This window comes from Oryzias melastigma, linkage group LG14 (genome assembly GCF_002922805.2).
Source record: "Oryzias melastigma strain HK-1 linkage group LG14, ASM292280v2, whole genome shotgun sequence".
NCBI lineage: Eukaryota > Metazoa > Chordata > Actinopteri > Beloniformes > Adrianichthyidae > Oryzias > Oryzias melastigma.
The window spans coordinates 20,996,613-21,011,702 of NC_050525.1; the positions used below are offsets into that span (position 1 = coordinate 20,996,613).

General features: G+C 36.6%; 2 protein-coding genes across 3 annotated transcripts; both read right to left on the reverse strand.

Moving 5' to 3' along the window:
• Positions 1-232: 232 nt before the first annotated feature.
• endou2 (endonuclease, polyU-specific 2) lies at positions 233-7,430 on the reverse strand. The gene is made up of 7 exons (XM_024266222.2): positions 6,898-7,430; positions 4,760-4,896; positions 4,435-4,537; positions 2,157-2,278; positions 1,691-1,803; positions 1,235-1,388; positions 233-1,044 (listed from the first exon to the last, which is right to left on the reverse strand). The coding sequence occupies exons 2-7, from the start codon at positions 4,859-4,861 to the stop codon at positions 790-792; spliced, it is 849 nt and encodes a 282-aa protein (XP_024121990.1). The 5' UTR covers positions 4,862-4,896; positions 6,898-7,430; the 3' UTR covers positions 233-789.
• A 210-nt stretch (positions 7,431-7,640) lies between these two features.
• rnf14 (ring finger protein 14) lies at positions 7,641-15,024 on the reverse strand. Of its 2 annotated transcripts, none has more exons than XM_024266715.1 (9): positions 14,922-15,024; positions 14,218-14,376; positions 13,977-14,107; positions 13,258-13,447; positions 12,773-13,137; positions 12,431-12,659; positions 10,851-11,023; positions 8,648-8,778; positions 7,641-8,572 (listed from the first exon to the last, which is right to left on the reverse strand). In XM_024266715.1, the coding sequence occupies exons 2-9, from the start codon at positions 14,366-14,368 to the stop codon at positions 8,512-8,514; spliced, it is 1,431 nt and encodes a 476-aa protein (XP_024122483.1). In that variant the 5' UTR covers positions 14,369-14,376; positions 14,922-15,024; the 3' UTR covers positions 7,641-8,511. The 2 variants fall into 2 exon arrangements, with proteins under 2 accessions (XP_024122483.1, XP_036071179.1); XM_036215286.1 differs by lacking the exon at positions 14,922-15,024 and adding an exon at positions 14,894-14,915.
• Between the last annotated feature and the right edge of the window lie 66 nt (positions 15,025-15,090).

Here is a 15,090-nt window from a genome sequence, read left to right on the forward strand (position 1 = left end):
GCTCCATAAAATACTTATTATGAAAATCTGTATAGATTAAATTTTACATAAAATTACCAGACACTCATATTTATCAATAATAGTTACATTATTGGGCTTCGAAAAACTGAAATGTTTTTTTCAAAAATATATTGTACAGTGTTTTTAGATAAAGACCGACACATGAGCTTTATTTTAAGGTCAAACAGCATAATCAATGTCTTAATTCTTCAATGATGCAACATTTCACATCAAATTTATGAGCATTCTTTTACTGGAGTGTTTTATGCAGGTTCTTCATTTTAGGGATGAAATTCTGTACTTTTGTCTAGTCTTCCATGAAGATTATTATGAGTTTCTTTCATCCTTTTTCTATATTTTTGTCCTAAAAGGGGTTTTCTGGTGATTCTGTTTGTCAATCTAATTTCTTTTTTACTGATGCAGTTACTAACATATCTTTTTTTGTCTCATAGCAGATGTTCCAGCATTTTTTTTTTATCTCCGTCTATGCTCCTTCTGCAATTTTTTATAAAACTGTACTGAACTAACATGAACAAACAGGCGGTCAAACTCTTATCTAAACGGACTGGACTGACTGAGATATATTTTCACATTTCTGTGGCTGCAGTGTTCTTTCACTTCTGAAAAATGACATTAATGTATCTACTTCTCAATATTTTTCTACATTTTATAAGAAAATCAAATGCAACTGAGTTTTAAAAGGTTTTATTGCTTCTTTATGTGAAATGAAAAGACAACAACAACACCTGTAGCACTTTTTGCTGGGCTAAAATCTCAAGTTTAATCAAGTTACTTGGGGTTCAAGTACTTAAGGAGCACAGGGAAGGTTGTGCCTATGTGCTTTTGATTGTAGTGGTGGCAAACAATCTCCACGTCATAAAGACTGAACTGGACTTTGACACGCTCATTCGGGGAGTTGAGGAAACAGAGAGTGTAGAGGGCAAACTCGAACTCGGGACTGACTCCAATGAAGATGCTTCCCTTCGGCTTTATACCATCCTTCCAGCTAAATTGAAGGCCCAGGATGTGTTTGTTCTCATCCGGCTGCAGGAAAAGACGGCAAGACATGAAAGAGAAAATATTTAGTGAAAGATACTATATCCATGTTAAAAGTGGCAAAAGAAATAACTAAATGTACATTTATATCAAATATAAATTTTTATTTAATGTAAGGTAGATTTCTTCTCCAAATTGAGGCATTTTTTTTAAGGAATGCTTTACACCAGCTCAGTACCTGGGGAGAATTTGCATTGACGCTGTAGCCTTTATAATCAATGTGTCCGAGCTTTTCTTGTAAGTACAGCTGGATCCAGTTGTGAAAACCAATGACCGTTCGTCCTCCTCTCGTTTCTCCGACAAAAACGTGTTCAAACCCCGAAGAGTCTGGTCTGGAGGCAAAAAAGGAGATTGTTAAACCTAAAATACATGTTGAACAATCTTCTCACTTGTATAAACAGGAAATAGTTTCATCTGTTTATGATCACACCCCAAACTAGGAGACAAAAGCTGTGAGGAACATCTCTGTAAAATTAAATGTGATCTCTTAGCAACAAGAAAATCATCATAGTGGTCTTCTTGCAGCTCCTTCCATGCTTAACAAAGCCAGTCTTTCATGGACCTTCACATCATGGTGCTACATTCCTTTGAGGGACCTGTATATACAGTAGATGCTGCGCCAGATTCCTCCCACCTGCTGGATCCTCTCCTGGCATAGAGCTCAAACCAGATCCTGTACAGCTGCGCTTTGAATTCCGTCTCGTTTTCAGGAGAAAGTTTCTTTTCCACCAGGTATTTATGGGCTATCTGGAAACAAATGCGACCAAGAAGTTCTAAGTTGCAGACCAAAAAGACTAAGCAACAATGTATACAGTTTATATAAATAGAGCAAAATCTTTTCTAGGCAAACAATTGAAATTGTTCTGTGACTCCTAATGATTTTCAATAATTTAACTGGAATTTCCCAATGTGAAAAAATCAAATAGTTTCCAGTCGTTTGAAGTAATCATTTATTTAGAAGGGTCTTTTTCCAAGGGCTCCTGAAAACATTCATGAAAGTTTTCTTCAGATCAAAAACTCAAGTTAGTCCAGAAAGCTTGTTTTGTTTATCTTTTCTGTTAAAAAGAGAATAAAACGTTTGTTTTTGTTTCCAAGTGTACCTTCATCGTTTGAGTTTGAAGAATGGAGTCCAGGAACTTGTGGTTCTCTGCCTCCTCCTCAGGAGTAACGATTTCAGGCTCACCAGTGTCGCTCTCATAGTTGTCCAGAAGGGAGATAAAGGCTGCAGAAACACAGATACATTTATTTATGGATGTTTTTTTTCAGTATAAGATGAAAAACCATATAATATTTAACGCTGTCAAATCTTGGATCAACAGAAATATTTTTTTTCTTGGTAGTGATGCATTTGTTGATTAAAATCAGTTGGAATTGAGATGAATAATAAAAAATAAAAAGTTTATGCATCAATTAAAACTAAGTTTGGTCCAATATTTAAAATCTGTATTAATGTTAAATTGTCATTATGAAAGGTTGTTCCAAAAATGAGTTATTTTAACTCAAAAACTAAAAAAATAAATAAAAATGTGCAAGTTCTCCCACTTGAAAAGATGAGAGAGGCCCGTAATCCAGAAAAATCACAATATCTGGTTTTTGATGAATTTATTGGTGGAAAATAAGTATTTGGTTCAACTCAATAGCAGTCAAACGTTTTCTGTTAGTCTTCACAAACTGTTGCTGGTATTTTGGCCCATCGCTCCAAGCAGATCTCCTCTACAGCAGTGATGTTTTGGGGCTGTCACTAGGAAACACAGACTTTCACCTCTTTCCAAAGATGTCCAATAGAGTTGAGATCTAGAGACTGGGTAGGCCACTCCAGGACCTTGAAATACTTCTTACGAAGCCGCTCCTGTGGTTCTGGGGCTTTTGCTCACGTTCTTGTGATCATTTCTACCCCACAGGGTGAGATCTAGAGGGGAACATCGAATCGACGGAGATTACCAGTATGTCTTCCATTTCCCGAATAATTGCTCCCACAGTTGATTTCTTCACACCAAGTTGCTCACCTATCGCAAATTCAGTCTTCCTTGTCTAATGCAGGTCAACAATTTTGTTTCTGGTGTCCTTAGACAGCTCTTTGGTCTTAGTTTGGAGGTGACAGTTTGAGGTTGTGGACAGGTGTCTTTTATTTAGATAACGAGTTCAACCAGGTGTCATTAGTACAGGTAACAGTGGAGGACAGAGAGTCCTCATACAGAAGAAGGTACAGGTCTGTGAGAGACAGAAATCTTGTTTGTTTTTTGGTGACCAAATACTTATTTTCCACCATAATTTGCAAATAAATTCTGTAAAAATCAGACATGTGATTTTCTGGATTTTTTTTCCTCATTTTGTCTCTCATAGTTAAGGTATACCCATGATAAAATGGTATAAATTACAGGCCTCTATTATCCTTTTAAGTAGGAGAACTTGCAAAATTGGTGGCTCACTAAATCATTTTTTTGTCCTCAGAACTCTCTAGTTACAAGTGAACAAGTACTCTTAGGACCTTCTAAATAAAAAATCTGACATATAAGAATTTTAGAAATTTTAAAACCCACCTTCTTTGAGATTGTTTAGTTTTTTTTTCTTGATGTAAATTTTACATTTGGAAACAAAGCAAATTACTTGTTAAATAAGTCATATTTCACTTCTCTAGTCAAACAGAAAAAGATGCATGTTTCTTGACTTCTTGAAGGGTGTCCCACAAGGTAGGACTTTAGAACCACCAGTATTTTGTTAAAAATCTACAAGAAGACATAAACATACAGATTAATGCTGGTAGAATTGATTTAAGGAAGTTTTGCTCATTTTGACACCAGCATTTGTTGGAATAAACAAGAAGACCTCACAAATATTATTTTCAAAAATTAGTGGAAAACATGCCACTGGAAATGTTTTAATTTGTTGTTGACAGTGGGTGAGATAGGCTCCAGCAGCCCCATGAAAGGGATGAAGTGGGTTTTAGAAGATGAATTAATGGATAAAAACGTTATAGTTGACACAAACATTTTAAAGGCAGTTAGATGAAGATGAAGAGATCATAAAGCTATTATAAAGTTCAAAACATTAAAACTGCTCTCTAGTGTGTGCAGCACTAAATGAATATATTCTTAGACAAAAATGGAAAGGAGCATTTTTCTGCATCCAGCACACTGACGTCAGCCTGCTCTGTGATTACGCAACATGTCACAGTTCGTCATAAGCAGATTAAAGGAAAAGCTTCTGTCAGACAGGAGAGGATGAAGTAGACTGCTGCGCACTCGTGTTGAATTTGTAGAAAGGTCACGACACTTGAGGGTGGGACACTGTCAGAGTCACGACTAATGTGTGTTGAAAATAACCTCTCTGGTGAGGCTTGAGGCTTTTTTTCTACCCCCAAACCCCTGATGCACTCACCAAGAAATGTTTCCTTTTTGAAAATATTCTCATTGACATATGTAAACAGAGGAGATCCCGCTCGATCGATGTCAGATGTGCCCATGCTGTCTCCAGCTTTGCCCTGCAACAGAAAAGAATCTCAAATATCTTTTAAAAAATCTTTAAATTACCAACAAAACAAAATCATTGAAATGAAGATATAAAATTAATCCAAAAGGAAGATCCTATGTGTCTTCTCCCATCAATCTTAACCAACATTTCTCATGTAGTTTGACAGTATATTCATCATAATAATGCAAAATGACAATATTTTCTTGGGCAGCTTTATAAAAGTGTAGAATACCTGCAGGGAAATCCTGTAGTCTTTTCCAGGTGTGAGTCTGTTGACGTCGTTGTCCCACAGTTCCTGCACCATGGCTGATAGTTCTCTGTCACTCTCGATCATGATAGGACTGCTCTGGAAAAGTTGGAGTTCTGTATCTGTGGACAGTTTGGGTTTTGTTAGTATCAAATAGTCAAATTCAGTTTAAGAAAACTAAAACTCTAAATGATTTAGTTTGATGGAAGATGCAAACAGTAAGAACGTATTAATGTTTTTATTTTAAATTTTCTATTAAAATGTCACATTTACTGTTTAGTTCATCTTGCTAGTTTAATTTGCTGAGACGACCCAAGGTGAAAAATTACTACATTCCTCTTTTTCTTAATTAATCTTATGATGAATTGGGTCTATTGTCTTGTGGTCTGTAATCTGTAACAATAATTTAGAATGTTATTATTATTTTCCCCTTAAAATATTGAGACATATATAGAACTGTGAATGTGTTCATAATATTAAAAACTAAAACACATAGCAAAATGACACTTAAGACTAGATGAATATTTAATCAATTAGAAATCTAATGTTTGTGTTTAGAAAAAGTTGATATTCTGACACAATCAAGCCATGGGACCAAAGTTTAAAACTGAATCATTTTTGCCCCCTGAACAAAGGTACAGCTCATCTAGTGGTTTCCATGGTTTCAAACAACGCAAAAAAATGGTTATCTCTTTGAAAAAAAAAAAAAAAAACATTTATATAGGCTTTCAAGTTTGCTGCAGGTGCAGGTGTTTGGCATGATACACATCTATTTTGACCCAGTTTTCATAAAAGCTACATTCTCCTGACTTGAATGCACAGACTGCATATATGCATGTGGGTCGTCCGGACCACGTGCTGTGACAATGAGAACAAAAATTTGCTGCTATGAAGAACCACCTGCAGAAAAAGGCAGGAAATCCCCTTGCATTTGATTTTATTGGGTCAAAAATAAAAAATAAATAAATAAAATGACAACCACACTTTTTTGCATTTTTTGAGCATCTACACACATTTCTAGAGAAAAAGGAATTTTCTCAGATTTGATTAGCAGATGTTAACATCCTAAATTAATATTTTCCGTCTACTTTTGCTTGTCTGATGACATTTTGAATAAAATATAAACACTTTAAGGATGGGATTATATAAATTTGGTCCTTCCCGTTCCCTTTCAAGCAATTAATCAAACTCTATTTGGCAAACATTAGATTTAATGTTTTGATGTGTCGTATGTGAACTGTATGTGAGTGAAATGTGCTTATTTAAGCTTAGGAGTAATTATTTTTTCATTTTTTTTGTATTTATTTATTTTACTGTCTTTGTTTTTTGTTGTATTATGCTATTATTTTATTTATTGTACACTGCTTTGTAGCAGTTTGGCTGTTAAAGCTCTTTATAAATAAATTTGATTTGATTAATTACTATTTATTTTGAAAAAATAAGTTAAAAAATAAACATCATAAACAGACATACATCTATAAATCATTATATAAACTATATGGTGGCATCATTGATGTGTTGGTTCAGGAATATATCTAATTTTATTCTATTTACTTTCCAAATTATTTATGACTAAATATATCCACTTGGTTTGATATATCTATTAATATTTTTTCTTTTTGTTTAGATTGCTTTAAACAAGCCTATTTCAATAGTACGGCAGAGTATTTTTCAAAGGTCTTACTAATGTAGCTTGTAACGTCTATTATTTTGAAGGAACATCTTGTCACTTTTGTTCTGACAAAGGCCATCAATAGGTTTCCAAAAGCAAAAAGGAAAACCCTAGATATGTCATTAGGATGATGTTTGAATAAATTATTGTATTATGTTTCCTTTTTGAATGCATTTGCCTTTTTTTATCATTTAATCACAATAACTATCATTTTCAACCATACTATACTATACTTTTTATTGGGAGTGGAACATGTAATTTAAAAAAATACATATTAGAAAATCATTGGTTGACACATCCATCGGCCTGTGACGGCGCTCATCATTCTAAAAACATGACTTTTGTATTCACCCTGAACGGAGCCCTTTATCTAAATTAATAGATCCCATTTCTGACTCAAATTTCCATCTGAACATGAGAGCTGAGATTCCTCACAAGGAAATCCACTGACCTGTGTTTAACAGCGTAGATGAATGGAGGAGAAAGTGTTGGCAAGCGGCTGCAGGTGCTGGTTTCCAATGCTTCTACCAGCAGGCGTCTTTAATGGACGTAGTAAAACATCCTGCCCGTCAGTCAGCATGTATGGACAAAGATGGGCAGGGAGCACGAGGCATGGGATGGAAGCGAACGGGCCAGGAGAGAGGGGCCTTTTTAAAGGGTTCTCCTCTGTCAGCAACTCTGGCCAAAGGGATTACACAATGTTGACTCTTTTCAGTCTCAGGCTCCAACGTGTGCGCTTTGTTTCTTTTTGCGTTTCATTGTTTGTCGCTGTCACTGCTTAACCTCTGGATTACAGAGTAAATTCGGGTGGTTTGTCAGGTGTCAAGAAGTTACCTTAACACCTGGAGTCGACCTCTGCACGGTGCAACAACGTCCTTTTTCAGATTCTGGTGTCTCACTCAGGACTTGTGCAAAATTTAATTAAAACAGTTATTTCTCACAAAATGTGATACATTTAGAATACCACCTATTTTAATTTTTTTAAGATGGTAAACACAAGCCTGACAGCTTACATATAGAAATACTGAACAAGAAGAATGTTTTAAAAATAAGTGTGACTGTTGTAAAACCTCTAAAAAACTCATTTTCACATGAAAATTATGGCTAATATTCACTGATTTGCAATTTTCTGAAATTATTTTTAGTGAAAAACAATGTCGGGTCGACAAAATGACAAATAAAAAATACATACAATGATGGCAAACTTGAAACTTTTATTTTGGTGAATGTCCTGTATTGTAAAGTAACCTAAAGTATCGCAAAAAAATGTGATTGTATTTGCCACACCAGCGTCAACCTACAATCCATTATGGAAGAAAAAATTCACCATTATAGGAAACAGATTCACTTTCATTATAGCTTTCCTCTCAGATCACAAACAAAAATTAAGCCATCATTAAATACACCTATATTTGCATCCCGAGGCGTTTACATTATTTTATGGCCTCTCTTTGCTACTAATATATGGCAGCAACAAAATAGCAGTTATGAAGAAGTTGTTCTCACATCACAGCAAATAAAGCAAACATAAACAGCACCTTGTGCTTATTTGAAAGGGACCCGAGTGCTTTGTCTTCTTTTCATTTCAAAATAAAAAGTGTTTTATAATTATGATTTGTCGCCATTTTTTTCTGGGAATTCTTATTGGACATTAAAACACTGGGTTACATGAAGAAGTGCTTAACCTGTTGAAAAACCCATTACATTAAGTAAAACATCTTTGGACTTAGTCGTTATTAGAAAACGTACTAACTTCTTATGCAAGTGTGTGTCCTTGATCCATGATAGGAACAAAATGAAAAGTGCACTGGTGTCCAAAATGATCCAAAACAACCACAATAGTATGTTTCTTTAGCAATCACCCAGGCACAAGATATTCTGGCGTCGATTTTATCGCACATTCTTAGCATCAAGAACAAGATGTGCTCACAGTGGCATCACAGACACGACATGTTTGAAGTCAGAGTCTCAGATGAGTGTGTGAGATGGTGAGAAATAAAGTGCTTTCAAATGGCGCTAATAGCGGTGAGGCACTGGAGGGGTGTGGGGGGTGTGGGGGGCGGGTTCAGTCTTCTTCATCGCTCCAAAAGTTGTCGTCATCATCTACGTCCACACCCTGGAAAAGCCTAAAACAGATGAGAGACAACTTTAAACTCGTGTGTTGGTGAACTTTTAAGTTGCTAACTAGAGTGGTGACTTACTGGTTAAAGCAGGGGGAGTGGGGGTTGTTAAAGTGACCGTATGGGTTGACTTTGCTGAGGACGCCCAAGCACAGCCAGCAGAAGTACTGTTTACAAGAAGTGCAGGTCATCTTGTTACAGCCGTCAACTTTCTAAGAAGAGATACAAACGAAGAAATGAGTGTGAGAAGACTAATGAGGAAGTTATGGAAGATAAAAAGACCCCTCCCATCAAAATAGAAATTTAAAAACCCACTCTGATGAAAACTGTGTTTTTAACATGTTCTTGTGACATTTTTTTTCTCATGATGGAGGACATATATAAAGAAAATTAAGCTCAAAATTAGGGTTGGGCACAGATTGTGTTTTATTTAGTTCTGGTGCCAAAGTGGTTCTTTTGTTTCGGTTTCTAATCGGTGCCAATTTCTGTACTTCAGTAATGAAAAATAATATCTATATCTTCCCAAATCAATACATTTTCATTCCCAAGTCGCCACATATTGTCCCATGGTTAAAACCTCCGTGTCAAAATTTGGGTGTCGTCATTTTTTGACGTGCTGGCTGCGTCTTTTATCCCGAGCTAGACACTGTCTATGAATGTTAAGGTGCTAACACATCGGCGTGCATCCCAGCGGCCACCCCCAAAAGTTCGGAATTCTGTCCTACGCGCGTTTGTATGGACTCACAAGTTTGCGCCAACGCAACTCCATACTTCCGATGAATGGTAGACACAGATAAGATTCATTTATTGAGAGGAATTCTGCAAAATAATGAAAAAAATTGAAATCCTGCAAAGATATTCTTGTTACCGGGGCTTCTATCTTACTTGCGGCGGGGGGTGTCTGGATGACAGCTGCTTTCACTGTGTTTCTGTGTCTCTGTGACTGAGTTCAAAGGCTGACATGTCCAAAGACAAACAGACATTCACTGAAACTTAGCACCGACATGCAACACCGATTGCAGCAGCTTCTTTCGGTTTCCATAAAACCACGTAAATCATAACGGTTCCTACCTGGAACCGAATTTTGGTGCCCAACCCAAGTCAAAATTGCTTTTCTAAGTGTTTTTTATTCCAATTATTGTGAATAGGAGCAGACGCAAAAAGCTATTTGTAGATCCATCTACATCTTTGTCTTCCTCGTCTGAGCTAGAACCTGGCTTAAAATTGTATGTCTGGATAGCTACAAAGTCACTCGCCATTTTGGTTGCACCGTTAGTGTTATCTTAAGTGGCTGTAAGCTAGCAGGAGATTGTGTAAACAAATTGATGTCGGGAAGTAGGGGCAGGCTTACTCTATGCCAATAGTCCTGCCCACAACTTTTAGTTGAATTTCTTATCATAGTAAATTACAGTTTTTTTGGTGTATTTTTTTGGCTAAAAGGGGCATAATCATAATTAAAAGAGCACTGGGAACACTTTTAAAACTCAAAAGATGACTAGAGTGGGACTTAAAAAATAAATCCATCTTTAACACTTTACATTTCTGTTCATTTCAAATGAGAAACAGGCAGCAATCAACACTGACCCCTGCTGCTGCTGAAGACAAAGACTACACTCCTAGAGTTACCAGCAGGAGGAGCCTACCTCTATACTGTTTTAAACTTGATTGAACAAAATGCAATTATTGATGCAGTACAAATGTACATTACGAGAACAATATTAAATAGTCTGGGTGGCTGATTACATAAATATATGAAGAGAATTACATATTGTAATAGTTTTGAGAGCCCTTTTGTAAGTGGAATATGATATAGATTTTATATTTAATAACTTATATATTTAATGAATTGTGGGAAGTATTGTGTTTTCTTATTAAATTTATATTTATGTATGTAGAATTTTTCTAAAATAATGAATAATTTTTTTTTTTTTTTTTAAACTTGTGCTTTTTAGAAGTTTTAAATAAACAAAGTTAGACATTTTCCCATTTCAGGGAGAAATCTTTGAAGATATGAATAAGGATAAATCTACTTAACTGGACAAACGGTACAAAAGAATTTGTGAGTTTCTGAGTGATCTTCACAAAAACTACAGTTTGTATTACTATCTTTAGAACATTTTGTCATGTAGTGTTTTGCAGGGTAAATTTTATCAAGACTTTTAAAAGATTTTTTTTGCCTTACTTATAATTAAATATTTACGAGGGATCATCCAAACTACTTTCCAGTTGATATCTGGAACAAATTGATTTCAATAAGTTAAAACATATGGGGGAGAGATCCTACCTGTATATTGGTTCCACATTTGGGACAGCACTTGCAATTCTCTGTGAGCCAATCCCTGCTAAAAGACTCCTCCACCGCCTTCTGGATCACTCTTTTCCCAAAGCGCTTCTCCATAAACTTCTTCCCCTCCGGCGTGGCTGACAGGTACTCGTCTTTGAGGTTACGCAGCTCCTCTGGAGGTGAAAACAGAAATAAATGGACGGTTTACCCAGGTTTGTTATTGTTGTCGATCATTGTGGTGGCCATGGTGCAGCGGTAGGGCGTTTGACTCCAGATTGGAAGATTACAAGTTCAGTTGCCCGTCCATGTGTCAAAGTGTTCTTCGGCTACCTCAAATTTGCCTCTAATGGGTCTGTGACTGTTAAGCACTTTGGGCCTTCGAGGAAGGTAGAAAAGCGCTATACAAGTATGCGCCATTTACTATTTCAAATTTTTAGTCAAAAAAATTAAAATGGTACTTGAAACATACATACAAGCAAAACTACTCTTCAATAAGTGAATTTGTAATCAGTGTATGTATATTGTAGAAAAAAGAAAGAAAACTGAAAGGAGAAAATTATTGGATTAGATTTAAAAATTAACCAAAACAAAGCTCTTCCCAGCAGTGATGGTGTCGAACAAAAGGGATTTTAATGTTACAGAGAAGAGAGTGAAAGGCCCAAAATGATTGTACAGTTTTTCCCCTTTTTAACCCTTTACATGTTTTCAACAACGGTAACTCTTCGAGTGTTGCATAATGGTGCAAAGCAGACCAAAAACCTCTTTTCTCTCTGCCAGAATTTTATCCGCTGATTCACACTGATTGCGTAAAGGGTCAACAGTTACAGCTCATTAAAAGCTGCGTGTACATGTGCAAAATGTCCTTGATCGGATCAAAGATCAGATTAGAACTGTGTACATGGGCTCTGAAAAACCTTTACAAACAAACGTTTACATGCGTCACACTTTCGATTTAAATAAATTATTCTGACATGCGCATAACTGTCTAAAATCCCGAAAAATAAGATGAAGCAAGTTCTATTGTAAACAAATAAAGCTGCAGCTTTGAGCGAGATGATCTTCTGAGCGTGCCTTTATTATCATTTATAATATTTTTAAGTGACTGTTCACTCCTAATTTTCTAAATCCTTGTATTATTCTTGGCCGCATGGACCCAGAGGAAGGGTCTCCTCTGGAGCGCCACACCCTCAATGCATGACGTAAAATTCAGCGCACACAATCTGAATAAATTGTTTACATGAACCACGAATGGATTAACAAATGGTATAACCCACCTATCTCAATCGGAAGGACATTTTGATCCAAATGAGTCTGATTCCCTCTGCTGTAGCTCTCATGGGTGTAGATTAATATTGATTTTCTATCATCATTATTATCCACATCAGCTCTGGGGTTCTGTTCTCTATTCTCATTTACTTAACCTCTCCTCTATTCTTGAATTTGTATTATTTATTATGTTTAGTTCTCTGTGCTTCTGTTTGGTGCGGTTCGATTCACATGTTGTGAAGTAAAAAAAGATGTGAAAAAACATTTGTGTACCAGCATTATAAACAAAAATGCAGTTTTCCTAGTCACTTTACCTGCAGGGATTTTACAGTGGGAGACACCGTGATAAGCGAGCTTGCACATGGTGCAAAATGCATGCTGGCAAGCCGAACAAATGCCCATCGTGGTGTCTGGCTCCACCATGACAGCGGTGCCACAAAACTGACGAGGACAGTAGACCACATCAGCCATAAGGTCTAAAGTGGACTGAAGAAGCAGTCGGTCGTATCGGGCAAACAGCTCTTCATCCACAAGCTGTTTGACCTGGAAAACAAAGAAAGATGAGCAGATCGAAAATGTTAATTATTATAAAATAAAAACAGAGGTCGATGTGGATGAAGTTTCTTTTATAAAAATATTCCATTTCACTGTAATACCTGCAGTGGTGTTGCTATTGAGGTACATTTGGGCTCAGGGCAATTGAGGCACTGAACGTTGCCGTCCCGTATCTGGATCTGAAAGTACTCGGTCATGCAGGCGTTGCAGTACACGTGTTGACACTCTTTAAAGCAGAGACAGTTGGAGCCCAGCTTCTCCGAGAAGCAGATTCCACAGCAGAACACCTTGCTGTCAAAGACCTTCTGCCGCTGCGCCTCGTCAAAGTCCAGCAGCTGAGGTAGGGGGTCAGCCCGCGGGTCCATCAACACCACAGCGCGTGGGTCAAGCTTAGAAGGGTGCTGTCCCAGCTTCTCTGTTATCATCTCTGGTTTCTTCTCCGCTACTTCAGGCTTACTTGCAACATCTGGACAAGAAAACAATTTTTAAAAAAGTATAAATGTGCAAAACTTTATATTCTTAAACTTGTCCAAAAAAATAACCCATATATCTTGGTAAGCAATTTGTTTTAGTAAATATGAATCACCTGCAGCCGTGGTATCTGCTTTTCTTCGTTCACCACAGAGCTTAGTGTTGTTTCTGTTGACTTCAAGAGGAGATTTGATGCACAGGAAGTCCAAAGTCTCCTCCTTTAGGAACTGCATCCATGTGAAAAGAATCACACAGCCCTGGTTTTCCTCCCATAACTCATCCAGGCGCCGGCAAAGGGTGCTTAACTGCAACCAGCAGAGAAGTATGAGAATGAGTACATTGTTTTAAATTAGCAATCCCATTAGAACCCCTTAAAGTCTATCTGTGATCATCGCTTGAGCTTTTTAAAAGTGTGCCCAGTGGTCTTTTAATTAATATTATAACATTTTTAGCTAAAATAAAAAAATAAAAAAAACCTGCGTGGCATTCTAGGACAAAATTTCTGCAGAGTGGCAGTACTTAAGAAATTTGGCCCTGAGTTATCGACTGGGAGGTTGTGGCCCACGCAGCACACTTTTTAAGTCACAGAAATGCTCTTTTTCAAACATTTTTTTGTTTGTTCCTGATTCACAATGGTTTCAATAAAGAAAGAAATACTCAGAAATGCAATTTTGATCTTAATTTTCTTATTATATGTCCTTCATCATCAGAAAAATGCCACAATAACATGCTAAAAACAAAAAAGAAACCACAATTTTAATCAGAGTTGGTCTTTAAGATCTTTTTTTTTTTTTTTTTTAAGAAATGAACAAAGTTAATAAATATGAGTTCTACCTGAGCTTTGGTCATCCATTTAGAGCTGAGAGTGAAGACTGGCGCAGACAAGGAGGGATAGTCTGCCGGGAGCTCAAAATTAAGGACCAAAGGGGGTAAAAAACAGACAGCATACTCAGTTGTCTGCTCTCCTACAAAAGAAAACATTGTGATTATATGTAAGACTGTATCCTTTATTTGGTAGTCCACATTCATCATGAAATGAGTTAAAACATTAAAAAAGACGTTCAGTAAGGTATACCTCTCACAACAACTTTGAAGTCAGGAGGGAGCTCCAGACAGATTTGGATTTCTCCTCCCTGGGCGGACTCTGCCTGATGAAACTCCTCCCCATCATAGATACTTGCTAAAGCAAGCAGCTCATCCTCTTGGGCTTCCCTATCCTCAGACATTTACATTCCTGGAAGGAAAAAATTTATGCAAAATTAAATGTACCAAGAGGTAAAGTTCATGTGCAATAGACATAAACTAAAATTTCCCTGTACATGAGAACTGTTGCAGACCATAAAGTTTCCCTAAAGAAGAACAAATAATGAGGCCATGAATCCTGAAATGAATTGAAGTTTTATGATTTTTATGGATAAACAAAGGAAAAAGCTATGACTTAGCAACTTGCTTAGCAACATCATTGCTCACTAATGAACAAGGAGGACATCAAATATGAACTGTTATAGCATTAGACGGGATGGTCGCTTGATTATACGTTAACATTGTAAGTATTTTCACTAAAATATGTTACTTGACAAACTTTAACTGATTAGATAATCAGACGAAGCGCGTTTACGACAGGTAACTAGCTAGCAATGCTAATGGATCTAAAGTGCTTTTGTGGCGGTTAAACAAAAAATAGCTTATTAATGTAGTTATGTATTCTGTCGCAATGCTAACAAAGGATATTCAAAGACTAATTAACCCACTATATTAGAAAATGGATACATATGTTACCTTATCCGGCTAAGGTAGTGATGACTTTTATCTTCCGACTACTTCCTGTCACATTTCATGTGACAGCGCCTCTAGAGGCCAATTCCAGAATGACATACAACAACTAGATTTGCAATTCCTGAAGAAATTGCGTCTGATTGCTGAAAGCAATAGCGCTTTGAAGCATTTT

Excerpts from the sequence above, each read along its gene's own strand:
- endou2 (XM_024266222.2), bottom strand. The coding sequence starts at position 4,861 with ATGATCGAGAGTGACAGAGAACTATCAGCCATGGTGCAGGAACTGTGG. Across the intron at positions 4,538-4,759 it reads ACTACAGGATTTCCCTGCAG|GGCAAAGCTGGAGACAGCAT; the intron begins GTATTCTACACT and ends TTTCTGTTGCAG. Across the intron at positions 1,804-2,156 it reads TTCAAACTCAAACGATGAAG|ATAGCCCATAAATACCTGGT; the intron begins GTACACTTGGAA and ends ATTTGTTTCCAG.
- rnf14 (XM_024266715.1), bottom strand. The coding sequence starts at position 14,368 with ATGTCTGAGGATAGGGAAGCCCAAGAGGATGAGCTGCTTGCTTTAGCA. Across the intron at positions 13,448-13,976 it reads AATGGATGACCAAAGCTCAG|TTAAGCACCCTTTGCCGGCG; the intron begins GTAGAACTCATA and ends TGCTGGTTGCAG. Across the intron at positions 8,779-10,850 it reads AATGTGGAACCAATATACAG|AAAGTTGACGGCTGTAACAA; the intron begins GTAGGATCTCTC and ends ATCTCTTCTTAG.